Source organism: Myiozetetes cayanensis, unplaced genomic scaffold (genome assembly GCF_022539395.1).
Source record: "Myiozetetes cayanensis isolate MyiCay16 unplaced genomic scaffold, myiCay2020 scf13, whole genome shotgun sequence".
Lineage (NCBI taxonomy): Eukaryota > Metazoa > Chordata > Aves > Passeriformes > Tyrannidae > Myiozetetes > Myiozetetes cayanensis.
In genome coordinates, this window is record NW_026086937.1 from 16,749,430 (window position 1) to 16,770,972 (window position 21,543).

Sequence of the window (21,543 nt, forward strand, 5' to 3'; positions counted from 1 at the left end):
ACTTAATAGAGCACAGGGGTAGTACTTTTTTAATAAATAACTGCAGAACACGTGCATGTAAAGTTTAATCTCGATACAATGTCAATAAAAATGCTCCAGAAACAGAGCACTGATACACAGCTGTGCCCTCACTGACACCACTCACAGCTGGATTTCAGAGTTTCCCTCAACCCCCCAAGAACAAACACAGGAACAAACACCCCAAGACAGTGGTGGAACCGTTCTTTGTCTTCCCTTAATCCTCTGGCATTACATCTTACATCCACTTCCTGGTAAGATAGCCCTTAGTTAACGGAAAATAGCAACACCTTGGAGCCGAGTATTTCATTTAGTCATGTTAACTAAATGCCATAAAAATACATAAATACTCTGAAAAGGGTTTTTCTTTTAAAATAAGTTAATTTTAAAAAGTCTAGTTAGAAAAAAGTAGGTGTTGAATGACTGCAGATGGCAACAGCAGAAACTTTTCCTTTTTCTAAAAAGAGGCTTTTCATTTCTGGAGGTGTGCAAAGAGAAAGGACTCCACTTGCCTGGAGTTTTACCTAGAGCAGAGCCAAGGTCAGGACATGGTCAAACCCCATCTCTCCCTGTACTCCCTGAGTCCAGCAGCAGGAGCTCCAGGTCAATCCTGACACCCTGAGCTTCCCCACCCAACCTGCACCAATCCAGTCCAGACCATCTCAGCAAACCCTCCTGTGCCTGGCTGTGACCTGCAGCTCAGCTCAGCGTGGTTCCAGCCCAGCCCTCACAGGCAAAGGGCCATTTCACTGCTCCAAAACTGCAAGAAAAGGTTCGTTTTTACCTACTAACCCTCTTGGCTAAGTGTGGTGGCCAGATGACCGACCCTCTATTCACTGCCATCTTTCACTGCCTCTTGAGAAAGAGGAACTGCTGCCCAGCACACTGGCACCTGCTTTCCAAACAAGTCAGGAGTCCTTTCCCCATTCCAGAGTTTGTACTTCCCTTCACTTAACAAAATCACACCCACATGGAATAACAGCACCCTCCATCCCTGGCTCATTCCTAAGCAGCTGAAAGGAGACAGTGATGACTGGGATAAACCCTTGCCCTGCATAAGCTCCTGGATGCCAGGAAGTGAGACTTGCCACTGCTGCATACTAATGAAAACCAGTGAGGATTTGGGTTTTTATTGTCAAGTGCCCAAAGAAATTTAGTGTTTAAAGATAAATTTTTAACCCAAAATCTGCAAAACAAATGTAACACTTGGAGTAGCACAGCTCTTCAGTCTGGTTCACCATCACAGTCCAAGTTTTACAATAAGTGTAATCAGAGTAACATTTAAAATATAAATCATTTCATGTGGCTCCACAGAGGAGAAGTGTCACCTGTGAAATTCCTACTTTGCCCTACAAAGGATCACCGGGAAGGTTCGCAAGGACAGTTTATTTACTCTTTTGAAGGAAGTGTTTTGTGAAGCGATCTAGTTCGTTCTCAAGGTGAATGGCTTTATTTCTGCAAAACAAAAGCAAGGGATTTGCTTCAGTGCAGGAACATCCCCAAGCAGGATCTACATCAGTGTTTCATTTCTATTCCTCTACTGAGACCCACAGCACTAAGACAACCTAAATGCAGGTTTTTAGAAGGGGTGTGGGGGGTGCCAGACATTCACTCCACCGTGGTGGTGGATGCCCAAGGCCAGGAGGCAGCAGCCCAGAGCCAGGGCAGCCTCAGAGTGAGGGAAAAGAACAGGAAACTATGGCTGAGGCTGCTTTCAAACTCCTCAAGCACCAACTGCTGGAAGTTTCTCCTCTGCAAACACCTACTACTGGCACAAGAACACCAGTACTGCACTGAGTGACTCAACACAGCACAGCTGCTCCCCTGCTCTGCCGTGGGGAGGGGGCCCCTCAGCTGCCTACAGGAGACCAAAATTCTGGAGAAAGGCCTCTCTCCCATACACTGAAGAGAGACATGGGTAAAGATGATCAAAGAGTATTATTGGAGCTTTGCTGATTCTCCAGGCAGCAGCAAACATTTATTTAACTTACCCAGAGGTGCTCAGGGTATCTCTGCACAGCCTCCTGCACCTGAGCCAGCCTAGTTCGGCTCCGGAGGAACAGCTGGCACAGATCTCTCTGGAGGCAGCAGGGCTAAGAGATACTTGTGGCCAGTCACACCCAGACTTACCTTAGCTGCTTGGAGTTGTTCTGTATGCTCTCCAGCTGATCTATTTCTTTGGAAAGCCTAGCAATTTCTTCTTCCAGGTTTTTCTGGGTAATATCTACCTGCTGACAGAGCCGAGCAAAGGTAGTGGCCATTTCCCTAAAGGGAAAACAAGTTTGTAATCATGATTTAAGGAAGTCTATGATATCAAAAAAAAATTAAGAAACATAAAACAACTCAAAAATCATGTGCCATGGGAGTGTGCAGAACACAGAAATCAAAGCCTCCATCGCTTAAGGGATTACAGAATAGCAGAAAGCAGGAGAACTGTGCATTTTTTAAATTAGAAAAAGAAACCTTAAACGTACCAAATGCACCTCAATCTACGCCAACATCGTGTCTGGCCATTTTGCATAAAGCATCTACAAGTACAAGCCTGAGATGGGGCTCTGGCTGCATTCAAAGGTGCTGGAGCAGCCCTGTGTCCCCCCACTCAGCACCCTGTGCAGGGTGGGGAGTGCCCCAGGCCTGCCCACTGAGGCCCCCCATCCTACTTGCCTCCTCAGCCACATGCTCCCAACCCCAGTTCCAAGACTCCTCCTTACACAAACAGAAAACAAACCCAGTTACCACCCTGGGCCAGCACCCAGGCTGTCCCCCAGGAGAGGAGACGCCCTCTCCCCTCTCTACTTCACCTCACTGGAGCATTGGTTTGAGTCCAGCTCTTCCATGTCCTCACAGAGACACACAGCTGCTGGACACGGGGATGAGTCTCTTTCCTCTGCTGAAGCTGAACTCTGTACTAGTAAAGTATTCCCTGAGCTACACAGGAGAGGTGTTCTGCACCCTGGGCCTTAGGTCTCATCAGCAGGCCTAATTTTCTGAAATAATAATTTAATCAAAACAAATTGTTTCAATGAAAGAGTCTGAGGGAGACAATCAGCCAGACATTACTTTGCAGAGACAGGTGGGGAAAGATTTGAGAAAAAGAACACAGAAAAAAACCCAAACAGTTCAGAAAGGCTGTCAAGTTCCTCTTCTGCAGAGCAGAAGAGCCAGCACTGGCTACTCAGAACTCACCCACCCCAACCCTTGGGGCAGAAGCTCTGCTCACCCTTACAGGGACTGTAAGGGCAGAACAATCCACTGGAGTGAACTCCCACATCTCCACCATGAGGTGCTGGACAAAGAGAGTCACCACCTGCAGAGCAGCTCGCACAGGCACACACAGGGACGCAGCTATCGGCCTTTTCAGGTGGTTCATTTTAAACCCTCTTCCAACTCCCTCATAATAAATGCCAAGGACACTAAAGGTGCCACCCCCTCCCCACAGCCCTGTGGTGACAGGCACCTGTCCCAGCTTGGGGACACCCCGTGTGACACTTACTGCTGCACCTGGTGGCTGCAGTTGGCGCTGGTGAGGCTGACGATCATCTGCAGCTTCTCGGTGGCGTAGTTCACAAACTGCTGCTTGAAGGCTCTCTCCTTGGCCCGCGTGGTCCAGGTCAGCCTCTCGTACAGGTACAACAGTCCGTACATGCTCAGGGAGAACGAGATCAGCTTCCAGCCTACAGTTTTCCAAATCTGAAAAGGAAAATCTTCATCAGCTTAAATGAACTGCCCTACGGAATTAAATCTAATTCCACCCATTTTTTTAAAAAAAATCATCTCTGTGGCCCCTTTCACTGGATTAGTTTAAGAAAATATATTGTTTCCATAACATTACTGCAGAGCAATACTGCTACATCCTCACCAGCTGGCCTCACTGGCATGGAGAATGTGCAGGTTGCAGAAGCCTTGCTGCTCTTTCATGAAGGAGGAAGCAAAGCTCCCACTAAATCCAAACTGAATGATCCGTTAAATCACCATTTAATTCAGGCACTGAACACAGACCCATGGCACACAGAACATGCCCAGCTCTCCTCAGAGTAACCAGACTGATTCTCTCACTACAAACTGGCTGTGGGTACCCAGGGCACTGCATGTGCTCATCTGACCCAGTGTCAAGTCCACGACAGGCTCTGTGCTGCACCCCAACCAGAGAGACCAGCTTGGCCTCTGCCATCCCTTCTGGCACAGGGAACGCTGCCAGAGCTACTTGCCACTCCGCCAACAACGATGATGCTCATGGAGGTCCGTGAGGTCAGCGAGGCTAAACTCAGTACCAAAGGAACCATAAAGTCATCCTGGGGCACAGTGTCTGGAGTTCCAGCGGGAAGGCTGGCGGCAGACGGGGTGGTGGCTAAAGGACGAGGGATCTAGAAGATGGGAACAGGGCAGCCTGAGTAAAAAAAGCATCCAGGAACTACACAGAGGGGTTTTGTTTTATTTTCATATATTCAGGGTTTGATCTACGGAAAGAAAACCCTTCAGCGCAGAAACCTGAACCAGACTCCTGAAGAGCAGTGGAGGCTTTGACATGTCCTTGCCCAACGGACATGGGGTTAAAATAAGGGTTTCTGTACAGGGCTGGCTCTGAGTTAAGGATCCAAAAGTTACAAAGGGAACAGGCTACCCAAAGGGTTTAATCCAAAGAAAAACAAACTCGTGTGACAGCTGCAGAAAGTTCAGGTTTTTAGTTCCATTCTAACCCTGAATATAATCCAATAAAAACAACCCTCACCAAAAATATTTCACACAAAGGGCCTAGGGGAAGGTAGAAGCAACCGTGTAAACAGCACAGGGAAAGAGCAAAAATCAATATATTCTCATCAAGGTAAAACAATGGCAGCTCAAGCTCAAAAGCACTCACTTGTAGGTTTGGATCTACTAGTCCCAAGAGTACTTTCTGAGCTTGTTTAGGACCCAAGAAACGGTTTACAAGTGAAGTCCATCCCAAAGAAAAGTGGAACATGATATCCTCTTGAAAATCTGCACACAGGCTGTGACAGTTTAGATCATAGCTAAGGTCAAACTTCCTGCATGGAATTAGCAAGTGGAGCTGATTCTGAGCACTAGAAGGCAACAATGGTTTCAGATTTTCTAGAAATAAAAACAAATAGTAAAGATGAATTAGAAGTAAAGTATATTCAAAAGCAGCATCCTTGCACTGCTGAGCAGCTTTGCCAAGAATCTGGAGCTGACCACTTCATTATTTATTTATTTGTAAAATCCATGGCCAAGATTTCAGCCGGGATGACCCTAACAGAGCAGGTAGTTTATTGCTCTGATATAAGAAAACAGCAATCAAAATCAACTCACCAAGAAAGCCCTGCAGGAAAAAGGGGCAAATTAACTGAAAGACCTCTATCAATGGTCAAAAGATAAGGACAGACTAAGAAAGAATTGATTTATCCAGTAGTTCTGTGGTGCCATACAGAAAAGGCAACATTATTGCATTGAGAGGACAGAAAGGTTCACGTAGTTTCATGATCTTGTTCTGAATCTTTATTACCAGGAACAGATCAGTAGAGAAGGATGTGAGATAAAGTTACTACTTATAAAGAAAAAAGAAAGAAAAAGAAGTGCACAAATCCTTTGTGAAATGATCTGCTTTGCATTCAGGATCTGGAGGGACCTAAGGAGAGGATTATACTGCAGAAACATTTCCTAACAATTAGTGTATTTCGTGTCTGTTGTGGAAGCCAAAAGTTTAAATGGGTTTGTAAAAGGATTAGACAAGTTGCCAGAGGACAGGTCCATTACTACTTAAGCCATTAATCCAGATGCAGCATCTCGGCTCAGAAGTCCCTGAAATGGGGAGGGATTGCTATATTTACCCTGGCTCATTGTTCTTCTCCCCCAGCATCTGTTACTGGTATCAGAGGGCACTGAGCTGAGCACTCAGTCCTGATCGACACTGGCTCTCCCTTTATCATTTATAGCATCAGTGTTAAAATAATTTTCTTTCTGTTCATGATTTAACAGCAAGTTTTCTTAGACTGTCTTCCTTTCAGTGCGAAGTGTTAACATCCCTCCTCCCTCCTCTTACCAATGATCTCCTGCTGGGACTGGTGCATTGACTGGTTGACCTCACTGGAGCAGCGGTCAGCCAGGTTCTTCCCCAAACCGTCTTCTATGTGTTTGTTCAGTTCCTGAAGTTTTAGAGGGAATACATGCTCACCAATGCGTATTTAACTCATTTAATTTATATTCAGTTACATTATACAGAGCACAGACACGTTGCACACTAAGCACCATTCCTTACAGTGGGAAGAAAAGCACGTTACCATGGAAATACCATGCTTTCCACCTGCACACGGAAAACCCAACTGGAATGACACAGGGAAGACTTCCCTAGGACTGCAATCACTAAAGGGCACAGGGAAAAGTCTGTACTTTCAATAACCTGTGCACTGGAAAGCCACTGAACCACCACCTACTGCCCTACAAAGCCTTTACAGTGTCATTTGACAGGAGCCAATTTCACCGCTCCAGCTCCTGTGGGGGCCTGCTCAGGACACGCTGCTGAGCTGGGAGCTATGGCAGCCACTCAGCAGCAGCAAAGTCTGAGCATAAGAGGCAAACAAGGCTGTACAGGCCTTAAAAAGCACTAAGTTTGAGCAGGAATTTACAGAACATGAAAAAAAATTCCAGCTTTTATTAAAAGTATCAGGTTTTTGCAAGGTCATTTTATTTTTGGACCTATTTGATTTTAGGAGTAGTGAAAATTATTTATGCTAGGTCTTTATTTACTGGAAATGAAGACTACAAATTAGGAGCCACTCTATTAAAAGGATGGTTGAAACAAAAATTAATTTCTTTCCCAACACAAAGCAGAAAAGATTTTTAACCTTTCCAGTTTGGGGTAGAGATACGAATATGTCAGAAAGCAAAAATCTTGCAATGCTTGAAGTGTCACATAAAATGCTACATACCTTATGAAAATACAAAAATAGAAATTAAGGGAAAGACAAAGAGCCTGACTTCAAACCATGCAAGAAAACTTACTGACTTATAGAGCTTCAGCACTTGAGGAGAAGGGTGAAAATCTGAATAAAATTCATCAACTAAAACTGAAAGTCGGCAAATCTCATCAGTCATGGCAGAGGAGACCTGAAAGAACACAGAAAATGCTTGAAATGTTTAAATGTTTCTCCTACCTTTTCTAGCCAGAGTGAAAACAGACTCCTGCACAAACTGTCCCAAGAAATTACTCAATTACCTGACAGGCATTTTGAGGGTTGGTTTTCTTTTTTTACATTGGCAAAGGAACATAGTGGATATTTCAAACATACTTTGTATGATAGGTGGGCTCCTAAAGGAGCTGCCTGACAGAAGAGGCAACACTTGGACCTGGGAGGTTGTTCACACTGCCCTCACTTACTTTATTTTCGACCTCCTCAGTAACACGTTTGATTTTTTCCTTCGTATCTTCCGTCAGAATGTTCAGCTGGTTTCGAACGAAGTCCAGCCTGTCCTTCTGATCCTCTCGCTCTTCCATGGAATGGACTCTAATGCAGCAGAAAGGAGATCACCATCAGCAGCAGGAATTCTCCCAGGAATGAAACAAGCCCATACCCAGCTGATGGGTACTGAGCAGCCAGAAGGAATCAGGAGTGGCCCTGGCTGGCCAAGGCAGAGGCACCGCCCCGAGGGGCTGCAAGGTGGCTGCACTGACCAAACATAACTCAAGTTTTGATGTATTTACAAAACCAGCATTTCGAGTCAAATTGTTATCACTGTACATGATTGCAACTAAAAAAAGGTGTGGGTAATCAGAGGCCTTTAACTTAGTCTATCCTGGTTTAAAAAAAAAAAGAAAAAAAAAAGGTAAATCTGATCTGCATCAGTTTGATGCAAAGCAAAGGGGACGTGGACAGAAACCAACTTCAGCACTAACAACTCTCTTCAGAATTCCTTGACCTATCAATTAAGCAAAAATTCCTGAAAATCTAGAGCAGTTCTATCTTGAAGGGCCAGCAGAAACCATAAACAGCAATTCAGGCTAAGAGGGGTCACCACAGACATTTTGGTAAGTCAATTAACAGAAAGAAGTAGAATATCAGAGCGTTTTCAAACATTTCACAGCTTGTTTTCATGGGATCTGACAATGTGAGACAAGTCAGTATGTAAACAGTTTGTAAAAGCTGACATATTTGGGAGGATGAGTGTTTGACAGCACAGTGGAGTCTGCTGAAACACAAAGACACACTATTGACAGGCAGAAAGGAGATGGATGGGAAGGATTAAATGTCATAGCAAGTTCACTGTGTGAAACAGACAAGGGGCAGCAACAAAAGTGAGGAAAAATCCCAGACTATGCAAACCTCAAAGGGATATGTGAAACTATCAGACAGAGCAGATGAGCTGCTATCATTAGCACTACAGGATTACAAGAGGAAAGAGAGAATAAAGCTATTTAAGGATACAATATGGAAAGGGCCAGAGGCCAAGACTCTGTTAGCCTGGGCTTGTCTCAACCCTTCCAGTATTGTAATCACTTGCAAATTAGTGTCCACATCCTCCCTTTAATTTTCTCAGTGTTACTGTTGACAGAAAACTTCGGATAAACAGGCCCAAACATCACCTCTGAAATGCTGGATACAGCTAGAAAAACTTAAAATTTCAAATATTTCTGAAAAAAGATTTGAAAACACAGAGATTGCAAGTCAGTAACAAAGAACAACAACGTAAATCAAGATCCCTGTACAGAAGTCAGAGACCAAGGACAAGACTGAGCAAGTGAGCAGTTGTAAGACCGACACACCAGAGAAATTTTCTGTTTCTTACCAAGCAGGAAAAGTGAATTTTAAAGTCCATAAATGGCCCAAGAAAATCACCAGCACAGAAACGGCTCCTTGGATGATCTGGACAAACCAAAGCCAACCAGCCCTCCAGCCCACCTACCTTTTCTCTGCTGCTGCCACGTTTATGGTGTCCATAATGTTTTTCACAGTATCTATTATCTGTTTAGCTCTGATAGTGTGCTGTTCAAACTTGGTTTTCACGGCTGACTGCGAGATACACTCCTGCGAGGGGCCCAAGCCACAACACATTACTGCAATTCCATGCCAACACACCCAGGAATTTCACTGTCAGAAAGCACAACGCTGCCAATTTTACCAAGAACTTAAACCAATGGGAAATAAAAAGGGAGAAATTATAGAGAAATTAAAAGACAACAGAACTGAAATCTCAAACGAGTCTACAGCAGCAAATCTGCCTTCGTGTTCATTCACAGTAATGTGCAGAGGTTTTCAATCTTTTAAAATAAATCAATAACGTAAAGAAAGAAGAAAACTGATGAATGCATGAGATAAATCTACCTCTTCAGAAAATTTTCCAAACTATCTCTTCAGAATTACAAATGTCAAACATGAATGCTGGCAATACAGCTTGGCTTGAGTTTTCTTTGTTGCAATACATGCTCTCAATTTCAAGAAGCAGTTCTGTCAATGAAATCTGACTTGCTCAGGTCAATACTGACCATCCAGGAACAAAATATATAAGCAGGGATAAGAAACAAGGGTTTTCCATGGGATAAAAAAAGATGTTAAATAGCCCTTAAAATATTAGCTTATCTGCAGATTACTGAAGTGTTAAATGAATGAGTAGAGAAAACTCTAAAGACAGAATTAATCAATCTTGAATACTGAGCAGTGATTTAGAATTACAGGACAGTGACTAAAGAGATTTACAAATGTTCAATTTGGGCAAAAACAAATCAGTTGCAATATGCCATAAATGAAGACTTCGACTCTTTTTCAAGCACCTGCACATCCTGAGTAATGGAGCCAATTAAATGTCAGAATTCAATCTGCACTAAACACCCCGAAGTAGCCACATCTTCTGTGTTTGAGGGGAACAAAGCAAGCAGCCAGTTTCCTTAATCCAGATCTATGGGACTTTTAAATCCTCAATCTGTGGATGCACCTTTCATAGCACAAACAGGTTTGAGCTGTTTTTAAAAGACTTCCCTGTGACCTTAGCATATGCTGTAATAACAGATTTAAAAATAATAAATCAAATCAAAATAAACAAAATGGGTAAAATATTCCCTGTTCCTCGACGAAGCAGATCTAGAAATCAGCAATGAAAGGCCAGAGCTTCATAAAGATCAGCACATTGTAAGAGCTAGACTGGGCACAGAGCAAAGAGTCTTCCCAACGTTAGTACGTGGTGGATAAAAGGATGACAGTCACTCACAACACAATCAGAAAATCCAAGTTAGAGCACTAGGAGAAACACAAAGGTTAGTTAAACAATGGGGAAAGCTAAGAGGAGGACAGCAGCAGTTTTGCTGTTAGTCTGTAAATAAGTATTTACTGAAGCAAAGCTAAAAGGTGTGTTTCAACAGTGTAACCAAAACCAGTTACCTTCCAGCCCACTTCCAGAACAGCAGGACAGTCATTAGGTGCACAGGTTATCCCACCCCTGAGCAGGGTTGGGGAGGCTCATTCAGGCTCTGCCATTCACTCCACCCTGCCTCCCCCCTCCACTGCTCCCCACACCGCTTCTGTCACCAGTTTTTGTAAAAACCTCAGGAAACACCACAACCTGAGGCACGGTGAGGATGGTTTTATGCAGGATATCCACTAAGGACTACTGCACACAGTGCACTGCAGAGGCACTTCTTTGCTGTTTGATAAGGTATTTCTATGTGTCTCACTGTAAAATTTCAGAAGATATCCTTTCTTTCTGTTATGTCACAATATAAAAATTCAGAATTGATCCAAGAATTCAACCCTTTAAGACTGCCTCTTTTCCTCAGCTGCAATACAGCTGACATACAAAGCAGTATTAGTTTTTAGAGCAATTATATGAATCTCTAAAATCTATCATTTCCCCACTACTTACAAGTGTTTTTAGTAATGTCTGCACCAGTTTTTCTTTCAGCAACTTTTAACACCATCTGCTTTGCAAAACACCATGTTACACCTATTTTTGGAAGGATTTTTGCCCTCACATACAAGTCTGCAAAAATGTAATTACAAACCTTTCAAAAATAGCCCAGGTTTTTTTTTCTCATATCATAACAAACTGGTCCTGGTGGGCTGTTTCTAGAGTTTGGGGTTTTTTTGAATTCTAGCTATACTGATCTCCTATCAGGCCTGGAATGAACAGGCTTTCCCATCAACTGATACTAAAATAAAGGATGTGGAAGTACTGGAGAAGTAACCATTCCTCTTCTCAGCCCATGTGGAAAAGAGGAAGAAGCTGTCCAATTTTAGTGAAGAGAAAAGCAGGGTGAGAGAATCCAGGAGGAGCAAACCCAGCAGATACAGCCCAGGGGAACACGGCACATGTGGATGGGTTTATACACGAGGTGCTGAGATTGCTCAGAGAGGGCAGCTGGACAAAAGGGTGTCAGAGATATTTGGGAAGTCTGAGCAGGGCACCTGGGCAGGGACCAGGAGCTACAGGCAGGACAGACAGACTGAGGCAGGGGAGGGGTCAGTGTCTGACGAGGACAGACAGAAGCATCTGTGCTCTCATCCCTTCCCTTCACACACTGCAGTGTAATCCAAGAGTCTTGGGACTTGCAGCTCCTCTGTCAGGAAACAGAGTAAACACAAAGTGCTTTAGGCAGAAGTGCTCAGGTTGTACCCAGGGCTGAATCTGGTCTGGCAGTGCACAAAGCAAGGTATCAGTTGGGATTTTGTTCCCAGACTGAACACAAAAAGTTCTACCTGGTGCATGATATTCTTCATTAATACATAGCCTAGAGCTGGCAAACATAACTGATGACAACAGTATGCTGCTGTCAGCTACTTTATCAGCTCCAGTGACAGTAATTTGAGTACTAGGTTTGAAGATTTCAGACCTGGTGAACCATTAAGTATCAGCCTTGCTTTAAAAGCACATAAAATGCCACTATAACTCAAGAAACTGCCCACAAAACCTGAATGTGAAAGAGGCTGCAACAGCAGACACTCAAAATATAAACTGCTTTCGCAATCTTTATATAGCACAGCTGTCATTCTCTTGAAATGGTGGGATCACACTCCTATTTAAAGCCATTCATTGTGATTTCAGGATGTAACACGACTAAACAGGGAAAAGCATTACAGAATCCACTCTCACTGTTGGAGGCAGGTGTGCAGCAAATGAAACACAGAATGTGAAACAAGAAAAAAGGTTGTTTTAAGGCTATACAGTGCTGTCACAGAATTGTTCCTTGTCCCAGCCTCTGACACAGAAACTTGTCATGGTTATGACCTTGTGACGGATGTTTCGCATTGTGGTGGCCAACCTGTGACATCTGATTTACATGTGCTGAGCACTCACAGCACCACATCATTTAGCACATCATCATTCATCTTAACATGAAAATATTCCAAGTGTTAAGTACTTAACTGTAATTATAAGAGCTTTTGTCAAAAAAGCTTTGGGTACAGCACATGGCAGAACACGATAATGAACAACAACTGATTTAGAAGTTGTATTTCCACTTTTTTCCCACTGGCTCAAAGTTTCCTACTGTAATTCTAAGGACAAAAATTACAAACAAAAATACATGTTTGACTACAGCTAGTGACACACGCAAGAAATGTCATGCCTCCTGGACTCAGGCCCTGCCAGTACTCTGAACCCATCATTTCAGCAATTCACTCATGTCTCCTAGGAACATGGATAAGGATTAAATTTAAACTTTAGTCTGACATTTTCTTGCTTATGCATGACAGAATCAAGCTACTATTTTAAAACCATTTTGATATACACATATCATTACATAACTTGGCTTTGCTAAGGTCAGATGGGTCTGCTGTAATGCAAGAAAAAATAATTTTCAGAGACAGCTTGATTTTTTAAAATACATTTATACACAAAACCACTGAGGCACGTCCAAGATGCCTCCTTATGATGGCTTTAATTAATTAGTTATTAAATTCAGCAAGTCAAATGGATCCTATCATAAAGGACTCACTCAACTGTCCAGTCAGTCCTATTTCTGCAGACACTGTAAACTCCAGCTATGAATGTGGCTAAACTGAGGGGGAGAGGTGGATTCTGTACAGCACAGAGGATGCAAAACCAGTATTAATGCTCAGAGTAACAGAGCTAAGAGGTAAATAATGGTGATATAATCAAAACTCTGACTTTAAAAGTGCAAGTAAATATTTAGATTTACGTTGGTGAAACTGAATTTCTTACTACAAAACATTCACCAGCACATGGTTGTAAGTGATACGCACCTTTTCAAGGGTATCATCTTTTTATACAGACTATACTGTTACTGAGATCTCAAACACGAGCTAAGAGTTTTGGTCCCTTCCCTCACTGAACAATACTCCTCTCCAACAACTACCTGCTGCTCAAGATGAGATGAACAGAACACTCAGAAAAGGCAAAGCTGCAGATGGTTTAAATACCTTACACTCCTCCACTTGCTAACATGGGTAATGCTCAGTAAAAATAAGCTAAGCATAAGCAAAAGGTACCACTGCAGTTAAAACCGCAGGCAGTCTAAAAAACGCATCATAAATACCTCAAATATCTGCTCAAAATGTTGAAATTCCTGGAATCTTGTTTGAAATCCTTCAGCAAGTGCTCCACCTGCAAAACATAACAGACCATAAGGGAGAGGGGACGACCTCACAGCATGGACTGCATCTTAAATACTTTTGTTTATCAGGTTTTATGGTATTTTTCTGTATTTGAGTAAAAAAGTTCCTACAAACCACCCTCTGGCATTCCTTGAGCCTTCTGTCTCCTGGCACTCAGAACTTCCTTTGCTGAAACAAAAAAGATTCGATTCCTTGCTTCTACAGGATCAATAACTTTGAGCTCGTCGACCAGGAAATTCAGACAGCGCTCCATGTGCTGCCTCCGCACCTGAGGAAAAGGTAAAAAACTCGTGAGGAAAAGGCAAAAATGGAGCTGTCAACAAAACAGAACAGTCAGGAACAGATGCTGAACCACCCCTCAGACAGCAGATGCTGCCAATCCTACTGAGGCAGCAGCTGCCTTTACTCATTTACACAGAGCTGGGTGCAACAATATTTCCTTCTACAACTGTATTTGTCAGAGATCTCAGCCCGTTACTGGGGCAAACACTTCACTCCCCATATAGAGAGAAATAACTCCCACTGCGAGCTGGCTGCTGCTGGGAGGTCTGAAGAGCACTCTGAACTGTTCACACCTAACACTGCACAGGCACAGATGTATAAACTGTACCCTCAAGCTGCATTATCACTACAGAAATAAAAGGTAATACATGGAAGATTACAAAACAAGCTTAACTGTGCAGGAAAAAGGTTCTAAAGGAGCTTCCCATTGTATTAGCTGCCTGCATAAATAGTCACTTGAACTGCAGGCTGCTTTTTGCAAGGAACAAGGAATAAGTTATTTCCATTTTCTGACCACGTAACTTAACCTTTTATTAATAAGACAAAGGTATTGTTTCCATATTAAGATGTCTTAATTAACTGTAAACCCAAATAAGAGTCCCCAGTTCACTCACATCTTCCATGTACTCTGGTTCTGAGGCAGAGGCATCCCATCTATTATTCAGGATGAAGATGTTTGGCTTCGAAAGTCGTTCGTTCACTTTATGGAAAAAATGCTTCTCCTAAGAATTAAAACACAAACAGAAAACTCCCCAGATATCCAAACCAGAGTCACACATTCTTCTGTAACAGACTCTGAAGTTAATCCAGCTTTTTAAAAGTTTATCAAAAAGAATTTAACAACATTAAACCCCACAGATATCCAACACAAAACAGGCTTTGATAGTTCAAGTCATCAAATGCCTTAAAACCACTGCCAATGCTGAAAGTCAAAGACCTTGCAAGCTTCACAAAAATGGGTACAAACACAAACAAAAAAAACTTCCAGAACAAATAGTTCAGAAAATTTTGGAAAATAAGACTTATTTTTCTATAAATCTATCACATCATTCACTGTCATATTTTTTCCTTCCTTCTTTCACTCTTACCATCTCAAACTTCATCTCTTTGATACTTCAAGCCTCCTATTAAAATTGTTTGCACTTGTGTGACACTCAAAGCATTGCTGGGAAAGAGGGGAAGGGAGAAAGAGCACACAAGATATGACTGTATCTGCCTAGTTTTTGAATAAGATGCCTGGCTAAAACAGTGAAGTCTCTCTTATTTGAACTACCAACATGTTCCTGATCACCCTGTCAAATCTGATTTTTATATCCAGAAAAAACCCCAACATTCTCTAACTGTATTCTCACATAGGCAACATCACTTAGAACTACAGAGAAGCTACATTTCCTACATGAGAATGTAAGGCTTGAGTCACAGGAAAATAGTCATTGATGAATGTCTTAATTTAAAAAAATTAAGTGTATTTAGGTCCCTTGCCTGTACCTACCACCCATCATTGCTGTTTTCACAGCCATAACGAGTAAGTCGTGATGGAGCGAATCCCCACTGAGCACAGCTGAAACACAAGAGGTCTCTGTGCTGCCATAAACTTTTCCAGGCAGCAGGACAAGCCCACATATCCTGGACACAGCACTGGAGATCCATTAGTCTCCATCAGCCAGGAGTAAGCATCTGCAAACAAGATCACTGCTGCAGAAATGAGAACTTCATCTGAGGAGAACTTATGGGGGAATATTAGAACAATCATGTTTTTGCAAAAACATCTGTGATAGTATGGCAGAATAATGCCAAGTATTCTCAACCCTGTTATGGTAAGAGGCAAAAATAAAGCCTAAGGAGGATGAGAACATAGCTGTCACATGCTTTACCTGCAGCATAAACCGTGTAGATGAAGAAATTACCATTTGCCACAATGCAAAGCAAAATACAAATGCTTTTAAGTAGTTACCTAATTGTTAAAGGCAACTTCATTTGTGTCTACCAGGCTGAAAAAACAAAAAAGAGGAAAGAGCAAGAGATCTGTTTACTGAGCCCAAACCTCAATCACAACTAAAATCTACTTCCTTTCCCTCTGACAGACATCCTGGGCACTGGTGATTTCCAGATTCAAGGCAACCAAAAACCTCAGCCTATTCACAGGATCCAAGTGCAGTGATTCACTTCCATAAAGGTCTCAGCTATTTCGGTGAGGGAACTGCTGAATATTTAAATGAGGAAGTGTAAAATCATCGCACATCATACCGTGTTCATGAGAGTTGATTCAGAGTTGGCAACCAAGACAAACACATCAGCATCCAAGCAGAACTTGTCAATCCAGCTGTCCAGTTCTGTAGTGACATCTGTGCCAGGGCTGTCCAGAACAAAAAACTCAAAGTCTTATTTACCTAGCAAAAGGAGTACTTGATTTTTATAAACTGATAAAAACAGAGTGGGATTGCCTAAGGGCCTTGTAAGAAGATACAAAGCTTTATATCTTGAGGCTGCTGCCTACATCAAGCTGAAGGTGAACACTTCAAAAGTCAATTACCCTCTAGCATTATCAGTCACTTGCTCATTACACCATCTCACTACAAATGCAACTTCTAATTAATTAGTATTAATAAGCATAATTGCCAAAGGAAGTCCATCAGAAACCTGGAGAGTCTCACAGAATTGTTTCCCTCCCTGTATCCTTTCAATTAGAAGAGACAGTGGTACATGAAAGTTTTTTCATTAATAAAGTCTTACTTTAAAGTGATATGCTGTGCAAGCTGTACATAGATTTAATAAGAAACTAAAATGAAGTTAAAACTATAGTGCTGTCAGTTTAAAAAAAAAAAAAGTGAAATATGAGCAATAAGTCATGTTTGCAACACCTAAATTATTGCTGGTTCAAATTTCCTCAATTAAGTAAAGAGATTATTTGCCCCTTCCATGTATCTGTTCTATCAGAATCCAGGATCTTTTCCTCTCCCTTCACATTTCACCTTCAGCAACCGAGACTGTGCAGATCAAATCATGCACCCCAAAAAATAATGACTAACTCCCAGTGATCTCAAAGGTACAAGATTAGACATAGGACCAAAACCACCACAACTTACTATAACACACTCTGGGTGTTATTTTGTTGGATATGAAGAAATCATACCTAAAAATTCACTCACACCTGAGTGAATTATTCTCAAATTCATTCTGTATTGATTTATGAACTAGGTATAAATTATCTAAAAGTTTTAAAATCTGTTACCAGGTTACACCTCAGTGACCAGAAATAAGGGCATCTGACACAGACAAAGCAACAGCTTTCAGAAATCTTTCAACATGCCAGTTGTAGGAAATGCCAGCCCAACACAGGGCACACACAGCTGACAGTCACAACCACGTTTTGAGGTCACCCACTACTCTGGTATGTAGACACTTATCAGAAGCTTTTAAATATGAAGTCCAGACTGCTTTACACTTCACATGATGAGTCTGAATTGTCTAAAGAGAGGAAATGGGCAAAAGGTTGTTGCTGCAACAACCCTATTCAGGCTTCCATACTGTTTGTTTTAAAGGTAAAGTATCCCCAGCCAAAAGCTAGTCCCTTATTCAGCTCAGTCACAAGACACCTGACTGTTCCAACTGCTGCAAGGCCAAAATCAGGGGGGTGATGGCAGGCACCAGTATATTCAAAAGAACAAACTACTCACTTTCAAACAAAAAAAAGCCTTTCAACAATTTTGAACCTAAACCAGTCTCTTTCCTAAACATTCTAATGGTTGATTTCTTTAAGAAATCATTCACTAAAACAGAAAACATACCTGTCCACTAAAACCAAATCATCTCTCAGCAGGGCACACTTTGACTTGGGCCAAAAGACATGGACGAGACAGCCAGCTTTCAAATCCTTATCCATGTGAAGTGCATGAGCAAGCTGATTGACAGTCTAGAAAGAGCATAAAGAGGAGACAAATATGAATATGCAGCATGAACAAGTCTGTACACCGGCCTAAATCAGTTCTCAAGCAAAGCTGGACAGGATCTCTCTGGAAAGGGGTAACAGAGTTCATACTTTGTTCTGGTGAATAGTTGAGATTTTTTTTTTTTTAAGCTCTTCAAGTCCCCAGTGTCTAAAGAACAAGTTGTGCCTTGAAACTCAGACAGGATTTTCTGAGGAGACACGAAGTGGTGTATTCTCTCCAGGGCTGGAGTGTGTGACACTAAGCATCACGGTGAACCTGCCTTGGAAGTTTAACATACCGATGCAAGCAGTTCAGTAAGACAAGCACCCTAAGTCCAAATGAGGGGCACATTCCAAATCCTTACCAAGTAACAGAACTTACTCTTACTCAACATATGCTGTGCTACCATAAAACATACATTTAGTCATTCCTCTGAAATAGCCAAGAAAAATTGTCAAGTAGTCCATTTGTTTATTCTTTCCTCCTAATTAAGAACATTAAAATGTAGAACAAGTTAGCCTTACACTTTTGTTAGACTTGAAATCCTTGCTAAAAGACAGACCCTTTGAGGAAAAAATCTTATGAAAAGCAGTGTGAATCATTCAAGAAACGTACCTTAACACTCTTCTTTTCATCTGATCCTTCTGTCATAAGATAAGCCTTATCTCCATCAGTCCCTTCGACGCTGAGGAAGCAGTTGGTTGTATGGCCAATCCCACTAGGAAGTACCTTATCCCACAGCATTGCATTAATGACTGAACTTTTCCCACTGCTTGTTCTAGAGGGATAGAAAATAAAAGCCCTTAGAGCAGAGAACAGCAACATTAAACACACCTTCGTCCTGAACTGAACAGCACAAGCTGTTGTGGGTCCAGAGCTCCAGGTCAGCACAGCACAGCTGGCCAGGAAAGAGTGGGGAGTGTGGAATTGAAGGAACTGGCTCCCAACTCCAGATTCTGCAACAACTTGAAGTTCCCAGTGAAGTTCCACTTCACATTAACCCTCCACCTCTCACCCATAAATGTCTGAGGTTTAACTATTACACAACAGCACGAAGTTGCACAGACTGTAACTCATTTTTGAGCTCCTTCTTCCAGAAAAAGTTCAGTGCTCACTGTACAAGAGTTAAATTTATTCAAAACATCAGGGGGAGACTTAAACTCTCCTCTTCCTGCTCTGAACTCCTGCCCTTTGCAAAAGCAGCTTTTATCACACACCACAGCTTGTAAATGTATTCAACTTTTAACTTTGTGAAATATCAAGGCTGAGATATAACAAATTTCTTTATTCCAGAACTTCTGAGTTTTTCTTTAAACAACTATTTTTAGTAAATTGAAGGCAAGGCCACCGTTGTACGCATTATTTCCAATACAATTATGAAATTCTTAGAACTAAAACATGAAGATTTATACTTCATAAAAACACGTAATGACATGCTTAAATGTAAGCACAGAAAAATCACACCAAAAAAATGGGGACTAACAGACCCCATTGTTACTGTTATCCCTTAAAATCATCACCCAGGTCTATCAGATTAATGACACAACCAACAAGGCATCTGTCTCTATCTCTCTTCAGCTGCTTATACACAGAAACCTGAACAGCTCAGAGTTCAGTTCCTCAGCACTTGTGATCAAACACAAACAAAACTTACCAAAGGAAAAAACCCAGAAAAATAAACAAACAAAACAAAACCCCAAACAAAACCCCAAACAAACAAACAAACAAGTCGTCCTGGAGAAGATGACAACAAACTCAGGCCTTCCCAAGTCAAATAACGGAACTAGACAGGATAATTATTTTCCAAAGTTTATCAAAGAAAACCATGTAAAAAGACACAGGTAAATAATATACAGTCAGGAAACAAGAAGGCATCAAAGAAATATTCAGCATCAATTAGGTAACACTGAACATGGTTTTACAGATTATATTTCATACAATAATTTTACAATAAAGCACTAATTTCAATTAGATATACACACAATAAGCTCTACAAGAAAAAAAAATCAAATTAAGTTCTGGTAATTTCATTACCTGCCAAAAAATGCCACTTTCATGTGTCTCCGTGAAAGCACCTCACCAATGACTGCCAACTTGTTTTTATAAGCTTGTATTTTTGCTAGTTCATCTTCTGTTGCTACATGCTCAAGCTCTGGGTTCCTGTACGTGGCTACACAAAGAAAAGAAAAACATAAAAGCAATCACATCCATGCTCTCTAGTACAGGGTACAGGTAATCAGCACTTCACATGCCAACAAAGATCAGTGTAAATTTTAATCACAGTGATAAAACAAAACAAGCAAAACCTCACTACAGAAAGTGGTATCGGCCCCTGGAATTTGATAGCTCCACCACAAGCACTTGTGAAAGTCATGACATAAATCACTTCACATCAATCACTAACCTAACTGCTGATTCAGACACGCTGTGAACACAGCCTGCTGTCCTCACTTGCCCTGCTCTTTGGGACACTTGCTTCTTTCAGAAAGGAAAGCCAGGACCCCTCACGGATACACCAGCTAAGCTGGGATGTATTATCCCTGCAAAACTCCCAGGGATGATGAGGAACCAACTCCACGTCGCCACACACACCCCTCCACGCTGCTAAAACCTCAGAGGGTGTGACCAGTGGCTCCTGGCATGACATCATGTTGATCTACTTTCCTACTGAATAATGGGAGAACCTGTTTGTCCTTCCTTCTGTGCAAAAGAAACCACAACGGGACCATACAGGTGGTTAAGCTTTCACCCTCGTGGAAAGGAGGCCAGGCTGCCGTAACTTAATCAGCTTTTCACCTGTGTAACCATGCCAGGCATCCCTGCCAGACCACGCTGAAAAGAAAAAAAAAGTGTCACATGAAAAATGAGACTACTTTTGAAGGCGCATGTTTATACTAACAGCACAGTAACAGGTAACGTAATGTACACTGTGCTGCTGTAACACACCCTCGAAGCAGAGGACAAGGCTCTGGTGTTTAAGGAGAAAGCTCACCCTCCACAAAGGCTGCCCCCTCAGTGACATAGTCCAGCAGCTGGTCGAAGATGGCAGTGATGGTCTTTTTGGCCAGCACGAAGTGCTTCAGCGGGGAGACGGAGCCTTCTGCCATGCTGCTGCTGCAAGGGAAGGTGTGCAAAAGTGACCAAAACACTCGGCACCTCCAGCTAATGAAAAGTCACACAAGGCCATTAAAAAAAAACGAACAAAACCACGGAAGCCAAAAACGCGCCAAAACCCCCATATCAAAGCCTTAAACACCAACGAAGGGCAGGACGCTCAGTTTGCGCTGTTTATGCCCATCTCCTGCCCTCATCACACGCGCCGAGAGCGGCTGGCGAAAGTTCACACCGATTCGGTGCGATCCGTCCGGGGAACACGAGACTCTCCCCTCATCAAACGCGGCTCCAGCCTCCGCACCGCCCGCGGGTCAGCGCTGTGCGGGGCAGCGAGGACGGGCCCCGGTCCCTCACGGAGCGCGGTGACACCGCTCCATCACGGAGCCCCGGCTCTCCCCGATACCTCACGGACCCCGCTGGCCTCGGCCCCTCATGGGAGCCCCGGCTCTCCCCGCTCCTTCACGGACCCCGTTCCCACGCGGAGCCCCAGCTCTCCCCGCTCCCTCACGGCCCCGGCGGTGCCCGTCTCCGCCGCCGGGACGGGCGGACGTCACGTCACTCCACTTCCCTTTCCTCCTCCTTCTCCTCCTCTGACCCGCTCCTAACCCGCCTGAGGCGCCGCCATCTTTACTGCGGGCTGAGGG

The 21,543-nt window shown here is 42.7% G+C and overlaps 1 protein-coding gene across 8 annotated transcripts; it reads right to left on the reverse strand.

Annotated features, from left to right (window-relative positions):
* Window positions 1-2: 2 nt before the first annotated feature.
* Window positions 3-21,479, reverse strand: MFN1 (mitofusin 1). 8 transcript variants are annotated; one of them, XM_050308623.1, is made up of 19 exons: window positions 21,367-21,479; window positions 20,778-20,899; window positions 20,582-20,617; window positions 19,820-19,955; window positions 18,401-18,563; window positions 17,645-17,769; window positions 16,104-16,212; window positions 14,471-14,578; window positions 13,692-13,842; window positions 13,496-13,563; window positions 8,914-9,035; window positions 7,391-7,517; window positions 7,015-7,119; window positions 6,056-6,158; window positions 4,877-5,106; window positions 4,227-4,382; window positions 3,512-3,708; window positions 2,149-2,283; window positions 3-1,473 (listed from the first exon to the last, which is right to left on the reverse strand). In XM_050308623.1, exons 2-19 carry the CDS (start codon window positions 20,890-20,892, stop codon window positions 1,404-1,406), a joined length of 2,256 nt encoding a protein of 751 aa, XP_050164580.1. In that variant the 5' UTR covers window positions 20,893-20,899; window positions 21,367-21,479; the 3' UTR covers window positions 3-1,403. The 8 variants fall into 8 exon arrangements, with proteins under 8 accessions (XP_050164580.1, XP_050164577.1, XP_050164578.1 ...); XM_050308620.1 differs by having other exon boundaries at window positions 13,689-13,842; XM_050308621.1 differs by having other exon boundaries at window positions 13,689-13,842; window positions 21,303-21,436.
* Between the last annotated feature and the right edge of the window lie 64 nt (window positions 21,480-21,543).